Source organism: Dromaius novaehollandiae, chromosome 1, assembly GCF_036370855.1.
Source record: "Dromaius novaehollandiae isolate bDroNov1 chromosome 1, bDroNov1.hap1, whole genome shotgun sequence".
Classification (NCBI taxonomy): domain Eukaryota; kingdom Metazoa; phylum Chordata; class Aves; order Casuariiformes; family Dromaiidae; genus Dromaius; species Dromaius novaehollandiae.
In genome coordinates, this window is record NC_088098.1 from 207,149,529 (window position 1) to 207,164,869 (window position 15,341).

At 44.8% G+C, this 15,341-nt stretch overlaps 1 protein-coding gene and 1 pseudogene across 1 annotated transcript; both read right to left on the reverse strand.

Annotated features, from left to right (window-relative positions):
- Positions 1-2,539: 2,539 nt before the first annotated feature.
- FUT4 (fucosyltransferase 4) lies at positions 2,540-7,308 on the reverse strand. The gene has a single exon (XM_026109157.2). It carries the CDS (start codon positions 7,290-7,292, stop codon positions 5,997-5,999), a length of 1,296 nt encoding a protein of 431 aa, XP_025964942.2. The 5' UTR covers positions 7,293-7,308; the 3' UTR covers positions 2,540-5,996.
- Positions 7,309-14,605: 7,297 nt separating this feature from the next.
- On the reverse strand, positions 14,606-15,341 carry LOC135327634 (uncharacterized; annotated as a pseudogene).

A 15,341-nucleotide genomic window follows, 5' to 3' on the forward strand; every position in this document is an offset into this window, starting at 1 on the left:
ACAAAACACTATCATAAATCATGCTTCTCTATTGTATCTTCAGCTTCTAGCACTTACTCTCATTCACAGCAGAACAACAGGAAAATCATACCAAAAATTCTCAGCAAACATCCATATATCAGCTTGGCTTCAGAAGGGCCATCAGAGCCACAGACCTGTGCACATCTGAGGAACAGTGACTGAATGACAGAGAAGGGAAATCAGCATTAAGCCAGACAAAATGTAGGTTTTCTTCTGGCACTGAAGAGCAGGGTGAGATGGTTAAGCCAGCGCTGACCTGCCTTGCCAAGATATCAAACACTAGCAAGAAACAAGTCTGAAAACTGGCTTTGTCTGTAAAACAGCCTGTCACAAGGGGCCTTAAGGAATGGGTATCAGTACTAAAGACTATTAATGTCAAGGGGTGACATGTAATGCAAGAAAAAGTTTCAGAGCTCTGGCTTAATCTCGGAGACCAGTCCTATACAGAAATGGATGCAAGCATGCGCACGAGCATGATCTGAGTTAATGTTTGCTGTTTTTAACTGCGGCTAGACTCAGCATTTCCAAGAAAATTCTCTCTGTTCACATTTAAATATTTAAAATGTATATCCTATATCCTTGTTTTCCTGCAATAGCAATTCATTTAATTTGTCTTGCATTTCTGTATCAGTTCTTCATTTTAAATCCAACTTTACATTCAGGACAATTCTTTTGCTGCATCTTATCTAGTCCAGTTATGCTTGTTTCAAATAAATCAATTGTCTTTGACACTACAGGAGATTTGACAATAGTAGGAATGCAGCAAAATATATTTAACAATACGACAATCTGTACTTTCATGTTTGCAATCATCTTTTTGATAATTATTAAAAGAATGCTACTAAAATATTTATTGTTATTAGCTAAAGTCTGATTTCAATTCCATTCACAAAATTTAAACCCATGCAATTATATAATTCCAGGGACCTGAAGATCAGGAAGAACTTTGCAAAAACAGTATGATCTCTGATTTTGATGTATTTATTTCTTAAGAGAATGCTTTCCAAAGGTCTTTGCTTTCCAAAGGTCTCTTCTAAAGGACCTTTTCCAAAGGTCTTGTAGCTGCAGAGTGCTTCCTGGACATACTGAGCTGTCTCACTGCCGAGTCCCCGCGCAGCTTTCCAAGTGCTCCTGAAAAACAGGCCTTGTCATCCTCACCTCATATGCTTATAGGGAGACTCTCAGGAATGGCAGTCCCTGTGCCAGATGTAGGCTTAAATAATTAGCTCAAGATCATGAAAAAAAAACAACTGCAGAATTTAGAGCAGACGTAGATACTGTGGCCTTGAGTGTTGTTTCTAAACTGACTGTAGGAAAAAAACCACAGAATTATACAGATCATAATTATTGAACAGTCATTTGCATGTGACATCTGAGTCACTCAAATAACAATTTTTTTCTGATTAGAAATGGACTTTTGGGTCCTGTACTTGGAACCTGATTTATCTTTAGTTAAATACCTCTTAAATCAGTGTTAAGTCATTGTGTTCTATTCAACAGATTTTAGATTGAACCAGCTCTGTGCTCCCTACAAAGGACTATTTACACTCTTAAAACAAACAGCATTTTATACAATTGCTGGATAGAGAGCCATGCCAGTGATTTTTAAACTAATCAGACATAAATCACTTTTTACTTACAGTCAGCAAATGGGCTTGAATAAATGCACCCAATGTTTGGGAGAAAAATATTTGCCTAAGTCTCTACCATGCAGAGCTCAAACACATCTGGAAAACCAGCAAATAAGCATTTCCCTTCTTGGGCACAAGTAAACAAGCAGCCAGTTTAAGCTCTATTTGCAAAAGTTAAATATAACAGTGATATAACATAAACACCTGAGGAAAAAAAATGAAGACTGGAGCACTCACCACATCCTGGTTGGGCAGGTAGTGTTAACAGAAATGCCAAAACTTACTGAAATACTGACAACTATTTGCTACAGAAGATGAGCAAAGAGAGAGATAAGCAGTCAACTTTGCTCCAACCAACATTAATCAAAACTTTGGCAGAAGTGGTTTGGGCCCTTTGTCTTTTATTGCTCAGTTGAAGACAGCGATGAACAAGCATGAGAAAAGCCACAGAAGAAAATAGTTATAGCAAAATGTGCCTAATCACAATCAATAGCAATATGTGCCAAAGCACAACCTTTATTTCATTTTGAAATTTAAGAAAAAAAAATGTCCAAGCACTTGAAAATTCTCTGTAGGTCAAGGGACAGTATTATTTTCTGAAAGGACACTTTTCCCAGCAGACATCCAGCTTTAATAAATGCTCCTTTTCATAGTGAAAATAACTCAGTACAGCCTCTCCAATGAAAACACATTTGCCCTGGCACAAGCAGGCTTTATTTCTAACCTCAGACGGTCTGGTTACTTGGAGAACAATCAGCCACTTCTATTGACTAAAAGATGGAAAAGTAAATATGAAAAGAATTTCTCTTCAAAAGGCAGTTTTCTACAGCTATCTTTCATAACATGTGAACAAGAGGAAACAATAAAATAGGGTCATTCTGTGCTGCTTCCTTTCTGTAATTTTATTGAGTGTTAATCTAAATAATTAATACAAATATAAAGCTAGTCCATTCCATGAACGTTAAGAGACTTTACAGTATAAAACTCCCTGAGATACAATACAAGCATTATATGTAACTTAAAGGAAAGGATCACATACTTCTTTATTCCATTTAAACCATAATCAAACAGTAATATTAATTCTTCGCATTAAAAGAAGAACATAATTGCCTTAATTTCCTCCACCTCCACCCCAACAATTCTAGGCATAGAACAAAACCACTTTTTCAAAAGGTATTTGGAAAGATTTTTCTATTTAGAATAGAAAATAAATAGACTTAATTTTTTATGGATGGATTATATATATCACCTGCAGCATCTTGTGGAGATGTACATGATCTACAATCCAACTTGCTAATACAAATTTATTTCTTATCACTGAATTTGGACTCTACAAACTGAATTTAGAAAAAGAAGTCCTTCACTTATAACAGTATGCCTACTATTAGCTTCTTGCCCATCAGTCTGCAGAGCAAGCCAAAAGTCAGACTAGATTCACAGAGATGTTGCATAACTGACTTCAGCAGCTGTAGACCAAGTCTGAACTTCCTCCCAAATCTAAAGGGAAACCTGTGCAAAGCTTATGCGAATAGTATGAAACCAGAAAAGGCTACTTTTCTTCCTAAGCAAGTACTTTGTAACAGTTTTTACAAAACTGCAGCTTTCATTATGAAATTCTTGAAAATACTCAATACGTTATTTACAAATACAGCACAACTGTGATCTTTTCATTCAAAATGATGCTTTAGATTATGGCATGACTGTTTTCTGAATTTTATAAAACTCTAATTACTCTATGATTTTAATTCCTGCTTCTCTTGGAAAGACTGAGAAAAAAGTATCAGTTGCAATCTTTGGAAATGCCTATACTAGGTATTACAGCCAGATCTTCTGCCTGGGGCATTACTAATGATTACACAGAAGACAGTGCGTCAGGAAGCTTTCAGGGAATGCTAAAGAATTTAGAAAGACTGAAAAAATACTTTATTTTTAGCAGCCTGATGAAAAGCAGTGTAGTTTTAAAAAGCAGTTTAAAAGATAACTCACTACTTTTAAGAACAGATTTTTGTATACATTTAAGTGAACTGTGATTAAAAAGTAGACAAAAAAAGGATAGATCAAAAGGAGATTCTATTATCTTGACACTAGGTATCAGTGTTAATGCTATACTTAGAATTATTTTTTTAAAGATCTCAAAACAGCAGTTTTGCAGAACTAGTAGCCACTGGGCAGAGGAACAGATGGCATGCTGTCAACAAGCTCCTGCTTTAAACTATCACTTAAGACCTCTCTGAAGGAAAATGCAGCATCAGGGACCATTGCTACTGTGCTCTGCACTGAGTTAACCGTCTTCTCCGCTTTCCACATAAAATCCCTGCAGCAACTCTACAATTAACAACAGAAAAGTTCATGAAGCACTTTTAGCCGTCTTTCCTTGCACAATAAAAGAAGGGAATAGACACTGGAGCCAGCATGATCTCACCTAGTAAATCTGTACCAAATTACCCACAAGCTTCATTATTATTACAGATTTTTTTCAATAGCCTTTAGCTCCCTGCTTAGCCAATCATAAGGAACATCTAATTTAAAATAAATTACAGTCAGCTGTCAGCTAATGACTATAGAGAACCTACTTGACACCCCTTATTGCTTGAGTCAAACCTAACCTTATTCCACCCTAAATACTACTCACAAATGCCAGTAAACTCACCTCTTCTGACACCCCTCGTTCATTTAAAACTGCCATTCTTGTTTCCTCACCTGTTCCGTTCCCCCTGCTTTTATTCCAAGTGAAGTCTCTGGGTAATCCCATGACCTCAAATAGCTGCTGGACGAAACCCATAATCATTTGTCCTGCACTCTTGTAGGGTACCACTTTTTACCACCAAATCTTACAGTGGCAGGAGAGGAGGGAGGGCGCTGAGCATCCTGAGGACCAGGAAACTGCAATTGAAGTTTCCTTCCAGATTACAGCATACAAGATGCAAGTAACCAAAAAATATCATACATTGACTACTAGGAAGATCTTAGTCCAGCAAAGTGGCAGAGCTTGAAAGGCTTGGGAACATCTACTGTAAGTTTTCTCCGTAGGCAACAACTGAGGAAGTCTTAGCTTGGGAATCTATTCATATATTGAAGAAAAAGAAAAGAAAAAGCTGAGGTGGAAGACACCCTCAAAACCAAAAGAAAAAAATAGTAACTCTTCCTCTCCCTTTCATGTTCTTTCTTTGTACAGTCTAAGTTTTTAACAACAGTTCAGATGTTATTCTATACAGTAGTTTTCTTTTGGAAAAGTTTTGGGGCTTAGGCTGTTCGTTTTTTCTTTTCTTTTTTTAATTATTATTTTTACAAACAGCAAAGTGGCCTTCTGAATCATCCATCACCTGGCAGAATTTTTAAAAATACATGCTATAAACTAAAATAATTTCTACATATTCTAAAGATAACAGAGAAATAAGTTAATCTTTTGTATACATAATCAAGATAGTAATAAAAAAATCTGCAGTTCTGAGTCTTTCCCTGCTTTTTCCTATATGGCACTAATTTTGCAGTGAAAACATACAGACTCCTGTAAACATCAACTAATTCCTGAATAAAGCAAGGGTGGGAATGTTCCAGCTTTATTTCTACATTCTGCTTTTTCCTGTACTTATAGCTCTTCTCCACTTTCATACGGCATAAATGTGCTTTTGGCTTTAGTAGGCAATGGAAGAAATACTTCATATTATCTGAGGCGTCTGTTCCACTCAGACCCAGACCCTTCCACACACTTTTTCCTAACTGGAATTTTTATTTGGCTCAAGGAGTTATTATTTGGTTGCTGCAATTTAAAACATTGCTAAAAAGTGCTACTATATCATTACATTCTTCCATTCAACACTTGAGCCTAAAAATTTGCCTGCAAAAGCTTCTTCATATTCCTTATAATCACGGTTGAATATATTTGCCTTTGTGTAGCAAAAATATGTCTTCAGAGTACAGAAAGCCAGCACTGATCACGTATCTCCTATGAGCAGAAGAAAGTTTCTTGGTCCAGGAAGCTGTCGTTGCTGACAAAATTGGTTTCAGCTGTATGGCTGAAGGACTTGGCATAGTTTATTTATGTCTAGCTATGCACAACTGTAAAGGTTTCAGATCTGCAGGACTTCTGGAAGCTTAGTTTCAGTCTTGAAGAGCTGCCTGACAGTCCTTCATACTTTCATAATGTTGCACTTTCATAAAAAGTCTCCCTTTTTTCAACTTTTCACAGCTTATTTGCCTGCATCCGTACGCTTTTCTTGACGACGACAGACCTCCACGTACCGCTTTGGCCAAGCAGGCGACCTCCGCGAGAGCCAGCCCTCGCTCAGCCCTGACAGAGCCTGTTCCCAGGAGAGGCCCGGCAAGCCTCGCCCGCCAGAGCCATCAGCTTTCAAACCAGCTGGCCAGATTTCGCACGGTCTTGATTTGATTCCCAGCCGTCCTCACGGCCTCGCAAACCTTGCAGTAATGCTCGTCCCAGAACGAGGTGACGTGGACCTCGTATTTCTTCCTCCAGGCGAAATAGCGCCTGTAGTTCGGCTTGCTCTTATCGAGGAATTTCAGGTAGGTGGCCAGCCGCCGGGGGCTGGGGAAGTCGTCGACGTGGATGAAGGAGTCGGGCGGGATGAAGCGCTCGTAGTTGGCCCTCCGGGGGCCGAGGACGACGGGGACGGCGCTGGCGGCGAAGGCGTTCCTCCAGAGCTTCTCGGTGATGTAGTCGGTGTGCTGGGAGTTCTCGAAGGCCAGGTAGAACTTGTAGGCGGAGACGGTGGTCACCACGCCGCCCTCGGCGAGCGCCAGGCCCCGCGCCCCGTACACGTCGATGGCCAGGTGCTCCTTCAGCTGGCGGTAGTAGCGCACGCGGGCGTGCTCCTCGTTCCAGTTGCTGATGACCCAGGCCACCAGGCGGGTCTTGCGGGGCAGGCTGAAGGGGCGCGGCGCCGGCGGCGCGTAGAGGTACCCGTAGGGCACGAAGACGTCCGAGTCCGCCCGGTAGGACATGGTCCAGTTGAAGAGGCCGGCGAAGGCGCGCAGGCCGGGCGAGTGCGAGGGCGACTCGAAGTTCATCCAGACCCAGATCTGGGCCGGGGGCCGCGGCGGGGGCGCGCGGGGCAGCCCCTGGGCGCCGTGCAGCGCCAGGTCGCGGTGGTGGAAGAGCACGGCCCGCGCCTCGCCCAGCCGGCCCCGGTCGGCGCTCAGGCGGCAGCCCGTGATGTTGTAGCGCCGCCGGCAGTCGGGCGCCCGCCGCGGCCGCCCGAAGGGCTCCCACCACAGCAGCACGCTCACCTCGGCCCCGGCCCCGGCCCCGGCCCCGGCCCCCGGCCCGGCCCCGGCCCCGGCGGGCGGCGGCTCCCGCAGGCAGGCGTACAGCGCCAGCGCGGCGCCCAGCAGCGCGGCCGCCAGCGCCCAGCGCGGCCGCCGCCGCCGCCACCAGCGCCGCGGGCAGCGCGGCCGCGCAGCGGGGCGGTGCCGCGGGCCCGGCTCCATCGCGGCCGCCCGCTCTGCCCCTCGCGGCCGCCGCGGGGGAGCCGCGGGGCCGCCGCCGGCCCGCGCATGCTGCTCCCGCCGCTGCTGCTGCTCCGGCTGCTGCTGCTGGCGCCGCCGCCTCTCAGCGCCCACCCCCTGCCCCGGCTGCGCCCCGGCGCACGGCGGCGGGCAGCCACCGCCCCGCCCGGCCATCGCGGCCCGGCCGCCCCGCCCTGCCCTGGCCCCGGCCCCGGCCCCGGCCCCGGCCCCGGAACCGGCCGCCCCCGCCCCGCCCCGCCCCCTCGGACTCCCCCCGAGGCTCCCCCGGCCCCGCGGGTATCACCCTCTCCTCCCCCGCAGGCCCTTTCCCCCCTTCCCCCTCTTTTCTTTCCTTCCGTGGCGGTGGCTGCTCTCCTCCGGCTTCATCTCGCACCCCGTCCCCTCCCTCCCCGCGGATCTTCGCTGTCACCCGCCGCCGCTCTGCCTCTGCCGGGCCTCGGCTCTCCGCTCCGCCCGTGGGCAGCGCGTGGGCACTGGCGGTCCTCGTCTGCCCGCGTCCCGCAGGCCCGCGTTCCCCTTCCCCGACCCGAGGACCTGTGCTCGGGAAGGGCCCCGCTTCCCCTCGCCCGAGCTCCCGCCGCAGAGCGGGCACCGAGCGGTGCGAGGACGCGGCTCACGCGGGCTTGGGGCCTCCGCAGGCCTGCGGGGAGGAGAGCGGGGCAGCACGCGTGGAGGGGCGCCCCGGCTGTCGGGGCACACGCACCGTCGAGGCCGACCCTCACTCCTCACCCTCTCGCTCACGATGAAGACTGCCTCGCTGCTTCCCATGCACCTGCCCCCTTTCTATTCCTTCCGATCCACCTCCTTCCCAGAGCCCCAGGTTCAGTCAAAATCCTTTTCCTGCACAAGCAGACCTAGGGGCTACACAGTGTATTTGGTGGACCTGCAGGTAAGTACTTTAGAAGAGGTAGAGGATTTTCTTTTTAAATAGCTGCTATTTTGAAAGTTAACTTGAACGAAGTTTTGAATAAATCACTTGGCAAAGAGATAGCAAGCAGCCACAGTAGCTTTGAATTCCTGCCAAATTCATCAAACAGTTTAAAGCGCCTTTGCAAGGATTTACAATTTGGCAAGGGAGAAATAAATACTTTAAACAAGTGGGATTTTTTATCTGTCATTTGAAAACATCTTTTAGAATCAAATATGTTTAATTTTTAAACCTCACAGGTATTTAAAAAAATACAAAACTTTATGCTTAACAGAAATTTACCTTTTCCGGCTCTGTTTTGCTGAGAATAATGGTATGAAAAGTATTTCAGATAGGCTTGAAACTTTTCCCCAATCATTTGCTTCAGTGAACTAAGAGATCATTGATTCACACAGTTCAGAGAATGTTTTTACAGAACTGGAGAGTTTCCAAATCTGACACTACGCATTTTCTTATCCAACAGCTATAGATCCAAGGTCATCTCTTTTATAAGTCCACTGAAAACAACAGAGTTACATCAGGCATAAATTCAGTGAGAATTTTATGCCTGGTGTAACTCCACTATCTTCAGTGACGGTGAAGGCTCACTGACCATTTACACTGCAGCATTGTATTTACATACCGAATAAGCCAAGGCCCCGTGACTTGCTGCTGTATTAGTAGAGAAAGTGACTCAAGACTGTTTTCCCCCCCAGAATAAAGAACAGTTGTGTGTGAGGTTGGTGTTAGTAGGTTAATAAATAGAGGTACCTCCATAAACTTAATAGTTGCACATAAAAATACTTGCAGATTTCCATTGTCCATGTTGGAAGCACTCATAAAATATAAAAAACACCCAACACCAATGGTTATAGTTCAGCGATATTTTCTTCTGTATTGGAACATTATGTGCAAAATTTTCTATACTTCCATACCATATTTCTCTAATTCATGTACAAATAAACACCTATCTCATTTGCTACCTCTTGGAAAATCTTTGAGGATTACCATCTTGTTGGTCCAACTCCATTCAGTTACAGAGAATGCGAATGGGATGTGCTAAACCCAAGCAGCATTCGTAGAGCTCTGATTCTTGAATGGGCTTCTGTGAAAACATCTGTACATGCATATATTTATCACAGAATCAAAATTAGAGTTACAGGTGGTCATCATATCTTCGTTAGCCAAAGTCAGTATTATATTACTTCTGTTCTAACACACAGTGTCGATTGGAAGGGATCTCTGAAGGTCAGTAATCCACCCTCCCACTCAGAGCAGAACCATTGCCAACAGAACCTCAGGTGCTCACCTAGGTGCTAGCTTGACCAGCATCAAGGTCTTGAACATATTCAAGGGTGGAGCCTTCATAACGTCTCTGGGCAGCCGTGCTGTTTCCATGCCGTGCCACCCTCTCAGTGAAGATTTTTTTCCTGATGTCTAACCCTGAACTCCCAACCTGTAATTTGTGGCTGTTGCCCTTAATGTTATATCCAAGGACAGTCTGGCTCCATCACCTTCATACTTCACCTTAAAGATGGCTACTATTAAATCATCCCTTCACCTCCTCTTCACAAGACTAGCCCAAGACCAGCTCTCTCAACCTCAGGAGAGGTTGAGAACCTATGAGAACCTACTGTGTGATGATCATCTTGGTAGCTTTCTACTGGATCCTGTTTATGTTCTCAACATCCTTCTTGAACTGGGAGGCTGGAAGCTGGACACAGTATTCCAGGTGCAGCCTCACCAGTGCTGAGAGTAGGGGGATAATTGCTTTCCTTGATCTGTTGGCCATACTTCTCCTGATGTTGCCCAGCATGTGGTTTGCTTTATTTTGGAGGAGAGCTCACTGTTGGCTCACATTCAGCTTTGTGTTCGCTGTAACCCCCAGGTCCTTTTCAGCACAGCTGCTTATCAGCCAGTCTATTCCCAGCCTGTACCAATGCATGGGGTTTTCTGCCTCGCATGCAGAACTCTATTTCTCCTTGTTGAACTTCACAAGGTTTTTGTTGACTATTTAAGTTTCTCAAGGCCTCTGCAAACTGAAGCTCTACTGTCCAGTATGTCAACCCTCCCTTCTAGTTTAGAATTGTCTGCAAACCAGTGTGCTAGCCAAAAGCAGCAAAAAAACTTAATTCAGTACAGTATACATAGGAGCTGTCTTGACAACTAACTACGCTGATTTATGTTACAACATGGGAATCTGGGAAAATTATTCCACAGTAAAAGAAAACTCCACACAAATATGGAAATATACTATAATGCCAATAAAGAGTCAAATTCTCTGCACTTTCAGTTCCCCAAAACAATAAACATCTTTCTTCTCATTCAGAGAGCCAAATAAGAAGCCAATAGCATAAACTGCACTCAGAATCAGTCCAGAGTCCACGCAATACACTGAACATTACTTAAAAAGAGAATAATCCCTGGTCTGCTTCATCTAATTTCAGAGTGGTCTAAAAACTCAACCTCAGTTCTACTAATTTCCTTTCCTGAGCCATTTTTGAAAATAATGTGAGAAATTTGGGACCTATGAAAGTCAGTGGGAAAGCTCAATTGACTCATGTGGAACTGTGATTCACTCAATATATTTGATCATGTCAACTGCAATTGTAGTTCTTATTTTCCTTCAGAAGCTAAAATTTCAGCATTGGTATAAGACTTTGGAGGAAGCTAAACTAGATTTTACTTGCCTAGTCAAGTTTTCATGTCTATTGCTTGAATATTTGTTTGTAAGCCATTCCAATTCCAAAGCCTAACCAATTGCAGTTAATTCCTCACCCCCATTTTGGAGGTAAAACAGCCCAGGATCTAGCTCCTTCTTGGACTGAGGACCAGACAGAATTCTTGGTACTGTATACACAAGTCAGGGAACTGTGATTAACTGCTCCATGGAAACTGCAGTAAGCTCCACTGCTGATGATAGACAGGAATTAAAAAGAAAAAAAAGAAAAAAGAAAGCTGGCCCTTAGTAATGAGGCTTTTGCAAAATAAAAAAATATTTTGCTAATTTGAATGTTAAATATTTGCAGTTTCTAACAGCAATATTTTTTTTTTTGCCTAGAGCTGCCCATCTGGCTTCCTCATCTCCTCTGAATCATTCTGTTTTGTCGCACTTGAGAAGTATTTAGGCCTAGAAGATTCTTTGAAGTTATTTAAGAACTGTCTGGAAAACAGTTTAGAAGGTACAGGATGATGTAGCTGTATTTTCAGTCACAGTTATCAAGCCAGACAGCCTATCAACCAGGGAAATCCTGTGGAGTTTTTTATCCTAAAACAATGTGACCTGCTTAAAAGAGTGGAAGGATGCTATCGGTACCAAAATGACACCAACAATGACTTTGAAGTCTCTTCTTCATAAACAGTCCCTGCGGTTTCAACAGAAATTTTTGCCAAGAAAGGCACTAAGTCTTGTGTGAAAAAGAGTGATATAAGTTCTGTTCTGTATAAATTGCATGCTATATTTTAGCATAATGTTTAAATGCCTATAATTTGATTACTTAATGTTTCATATTTGGGATTATGATCTTGCTGCTTGACAGTTTAAAATTCTGAAATATGACCAAAGATAAAAGATTCAGTTGCAAGCTGATGCCTGCCTCATTGAATGAATAGCTTCTGAACAGGCAAGCCCACATGACTGCACATGAAGCAAATGTGATGTTAAAATATTCTGCCTGGCTACAGTTCCATTTGTGCCTGTGACAGGAGTTGGATTAAATCGATGAAAAGCTGGCATTTCCAGGTCAAGGCACAGACATGAACAGATGTGCTGAGCACACTGTGAATCAAGGATACTGTCCCCAAATGCTCTTCCACCTTCCATTGCAGTAGACATCTTTGCTGCTCATAAATAGGAGCCAAAACTGGAGCAGAAAGCTCTCCTACCAAAAGCAAGCCCAAATTTGGCTCTGCAGATATTTGTTAGCTATTACTATGGATTTCAATCTTGCTTGGTTTTTTTTTGGAGCACTGCACTAAGTAGGCTTATAAATTCAGAGAGAAAGAAGTATGCATAAACTGCACCTTGAGGCTTAATCTACTGATGGATATGTAAAATTATTTTAAGATGAAGATCTGTAATTCTCCAACTGGCTTCAGGAACACAACCGTTTCTGCCAGCACAGAGTCTCTTCGAATCACTGGAGTACAGAGATCAGTTCAGAGAGTGCTGAGGGATGCAGTTGTTACTCCAAGTTATATATTAAGTTCACCTACAAGCACTCCCCTGATTACTAGAACGATATCACTCTCATTCTGCTTCTACCAGTGATAAAATAAAGGAGAAAATATTTTGAAGAAAAAAAAAAGTGTTTGTTTAATCTCCATTGCTTAATTCAGCCCTTTCAAGCAATGATGATTTTATGGAGAAGTGTCTTTTTACAGTTGGAGCTTAGCTATATTGTGTAACAATTTCCTTTTATTCCAATCTGAATTGAATGCTCACCCACATCTTGTTTGTCCTGAGAACATTACATAGAGACAAGGCAAACAAAAAACGACTTAAGGCACAACAGGTACTTGGAGGTAATTTGGAGGAAGCTGAGAAAGTTCATATCCAGCCCTTCACACGGGCAATGGCACCTAGTAATCAGATGACAAAAGCACCTTCAAGTTCAGTATGGCATGCAGTAAGGACACGATTAAATTGGGCATGGTCTCCTTCAGTTGTCCAAGCAAGGCCTGATTATACAGTTATGCACTGAAATGTCTTCAGTGATTCAGGCAGGCACACAAATGCTACAAATACCTTCCACGTGCACTAGCTCGAATAAGAGGGGTGGACAATAGTCTTAGAGACCTCGATGACAAACTTGCCCTCCCACAGCGCTTAGCTGCTGACTAGTAAGAATCAAAGATCATGATGCTTCACAGGGTAAAAACCACTCCCTTGAAAATAGGTTTGGACTCTTAAAATTTTGTCTGACAGTGGCAAAGCCATGGTGCCTGCTCTTGGCAGAGGGTGCTGCCTGTGGTCCTTCCCGTTTTCCACTCTCTGCTGGTCATAACCATGTTCCAGCTGTTCTGTGGTCCCTCCACTCCAGGACCATGTACAGTTGGGTTTTGAGTATCTCCAAAGATGGAGAGTCAACAACTTCCCTGGGCAAGTTATTCCAGTGTTCAATCACCCTCTCAGTAAAAAAGCTTTTTTCTTATGTTTAAATGGAATTTCCTGTAATTCAGTTTGTGCCCATTGCCTCTTGTATTCTCACTGGATACCACGGAGAAGAGCCTGGCTCCATCATCTTTACTCCCCCCCATCAGGCACTAATACACATTGATAAGTTCTTCCTGAGCTTTCTCTTCTCCAGGCTGAACAACCCCAGCTCTCTTCAACATCCATCCCAGGCACCGCTCCATGCATTCCCACTGCTCTCTCACACAGCCTGTCCTTCCTAAAGAGCCTGTATCTATCCACTGCAGCATTCCAGTTGCGTGAGCTATCCTGTCACGTCTCTGCAATGCCAGTGGGATCTGCAGCTGCACACAGATGTCTAATTCTCCCTGCTTGTTCCCTATACCACATCATTTGGGTACAGGCACTTCAGAGAGGCACCCACTCAGGATTTCCCAGAAAAGTATGAGAGCTTTCCTCTCAATGCTATCTTGTAGGTACTCCCCAATTTTTGTGTATACACTTGGGGTGGGCCCCCTTCTGCCATATTCTGTTGTTTTCAAGGGCTCTCCTGTCCACATCACTCTGCACCCTTTGCTTACTAGCCTGGTCCACCACCTTCTCACTTCACTGGGGGTTGTCATCTCCCTTCCTCATCATTCCTATTTTATAGGTCTCCTCACCAGCTTGGCCAGCCTGTTTGCAAAGATGCTTTTGCCCTACTTGGTCAGGTGGATCCTATCTCTTTCTATCAGTTCCCAGTCTTCAAAGAAGGTCCCATGATTGCAAAAGCCAAATCCCTGTTGACACCAGCTGCACGGCCAACTGTTAACCCACAGGACCCCTTCACTCCTCCTCATGCCCTTGACTCACCCCACAGCCATGTAGTCACACTTGATACACTCAGGGTCTACCCAGGCAGTACCGTTGGTGCCCATGTGGAAGAGCAGCAGGGGGTAACAGGATGAGGGCCAGACAAATGTTGGCAGTTTCTCTACCGTATCCTGGATCCAAGCCTCTGGAAAGTAGTAAACCTCCCTAGACAGCATGTTGAGCTGGCTGACTGGGGCTTCTGTCCACCACATCAGTGAGTCTCCCACTGCTATCACTCATGGCTTCATCCTGGTGCTCCTGCATGGTTCAGGCACAGCCAGCTCACCTGCTTTGTTGGAGAACTAACAGCCCCTCATCTGCTACCACAGCACTGAACCTATTCTGTAGCCAATGATCTGCAGGCAGGAAAGGAGCCTTCTTCCCAGTACCAGAAGTCAGAAGCTTCTAGCCTTCCCCATCATGGGAGCTTCATTTCTCAACCCAGTAAGCACTCTGCCTGTTTCTCCTTCATTACAGATTGCCCCTGAGCCTTCACAGAATCACAGAAGGGTTGAGGTTGGAAGGGACCTCTGGAGATCATCCAGTCCAACCCCTCCGCTCAAGCAGGGTGACCTAGAGCACATTGCCCAGGACTGTGTCCAGATGGCTTTTGAATATCTCCAAGGAAGGAGACTCCACAACCTCTCTGGGTAACCTGTTCCAGTGTTCAGTCACCCTCACAGTAAAGAAGTTTTTCCTCATGTTCAGATGGAACTTGCTGTGTTTCAGTTTGTGCCGATTGCCTCTTGTCCTGTCTCTGGGCGCTACTGAAAGTAGTCTGACTCCATCCTCTCTACACCCTCCCTTCAGATACTTGTACACACTATTGAGATCCCCCCTCAGTCTTCTCTTCTCCAGGCTAAACAGGCCTAGCTCTCTCAGCCTTTCGTCATATGAGAGATGCTCCAGTTCCTTCATCATCTTAGTAGCCCTCTGCTGGACTCACTCCAGTAGCTCCATGTCTGCATGTCTTGTATTGGGGAGCCCAGAACTGGACACAGTACTCCAGATGCAGCCTCACCAGTGCTGAGTAGAGGGGGAGGATTACCTCCCTCAACCTGCTCTCAAAGCTATTCCTGATGCAACCCAGGATACCATTGGCCTTCTTGGCCACAAAGGCACATTGCTGGCTCATGGTCAACTTGCTGTAAGCCAGGACCCCCAGGTCCTTCTCCGCAGAGCTGCTTTCCAGCAGGTCAGCCCCCAGCCTGTACTGGGGCATGGCATTATTCCTCCCGAGGCGAAGGACTCTGCACTTCCGTTTGCTGAACTTCATGAGGTTCCTCTTTACCCATAATCTCTTCAGCAT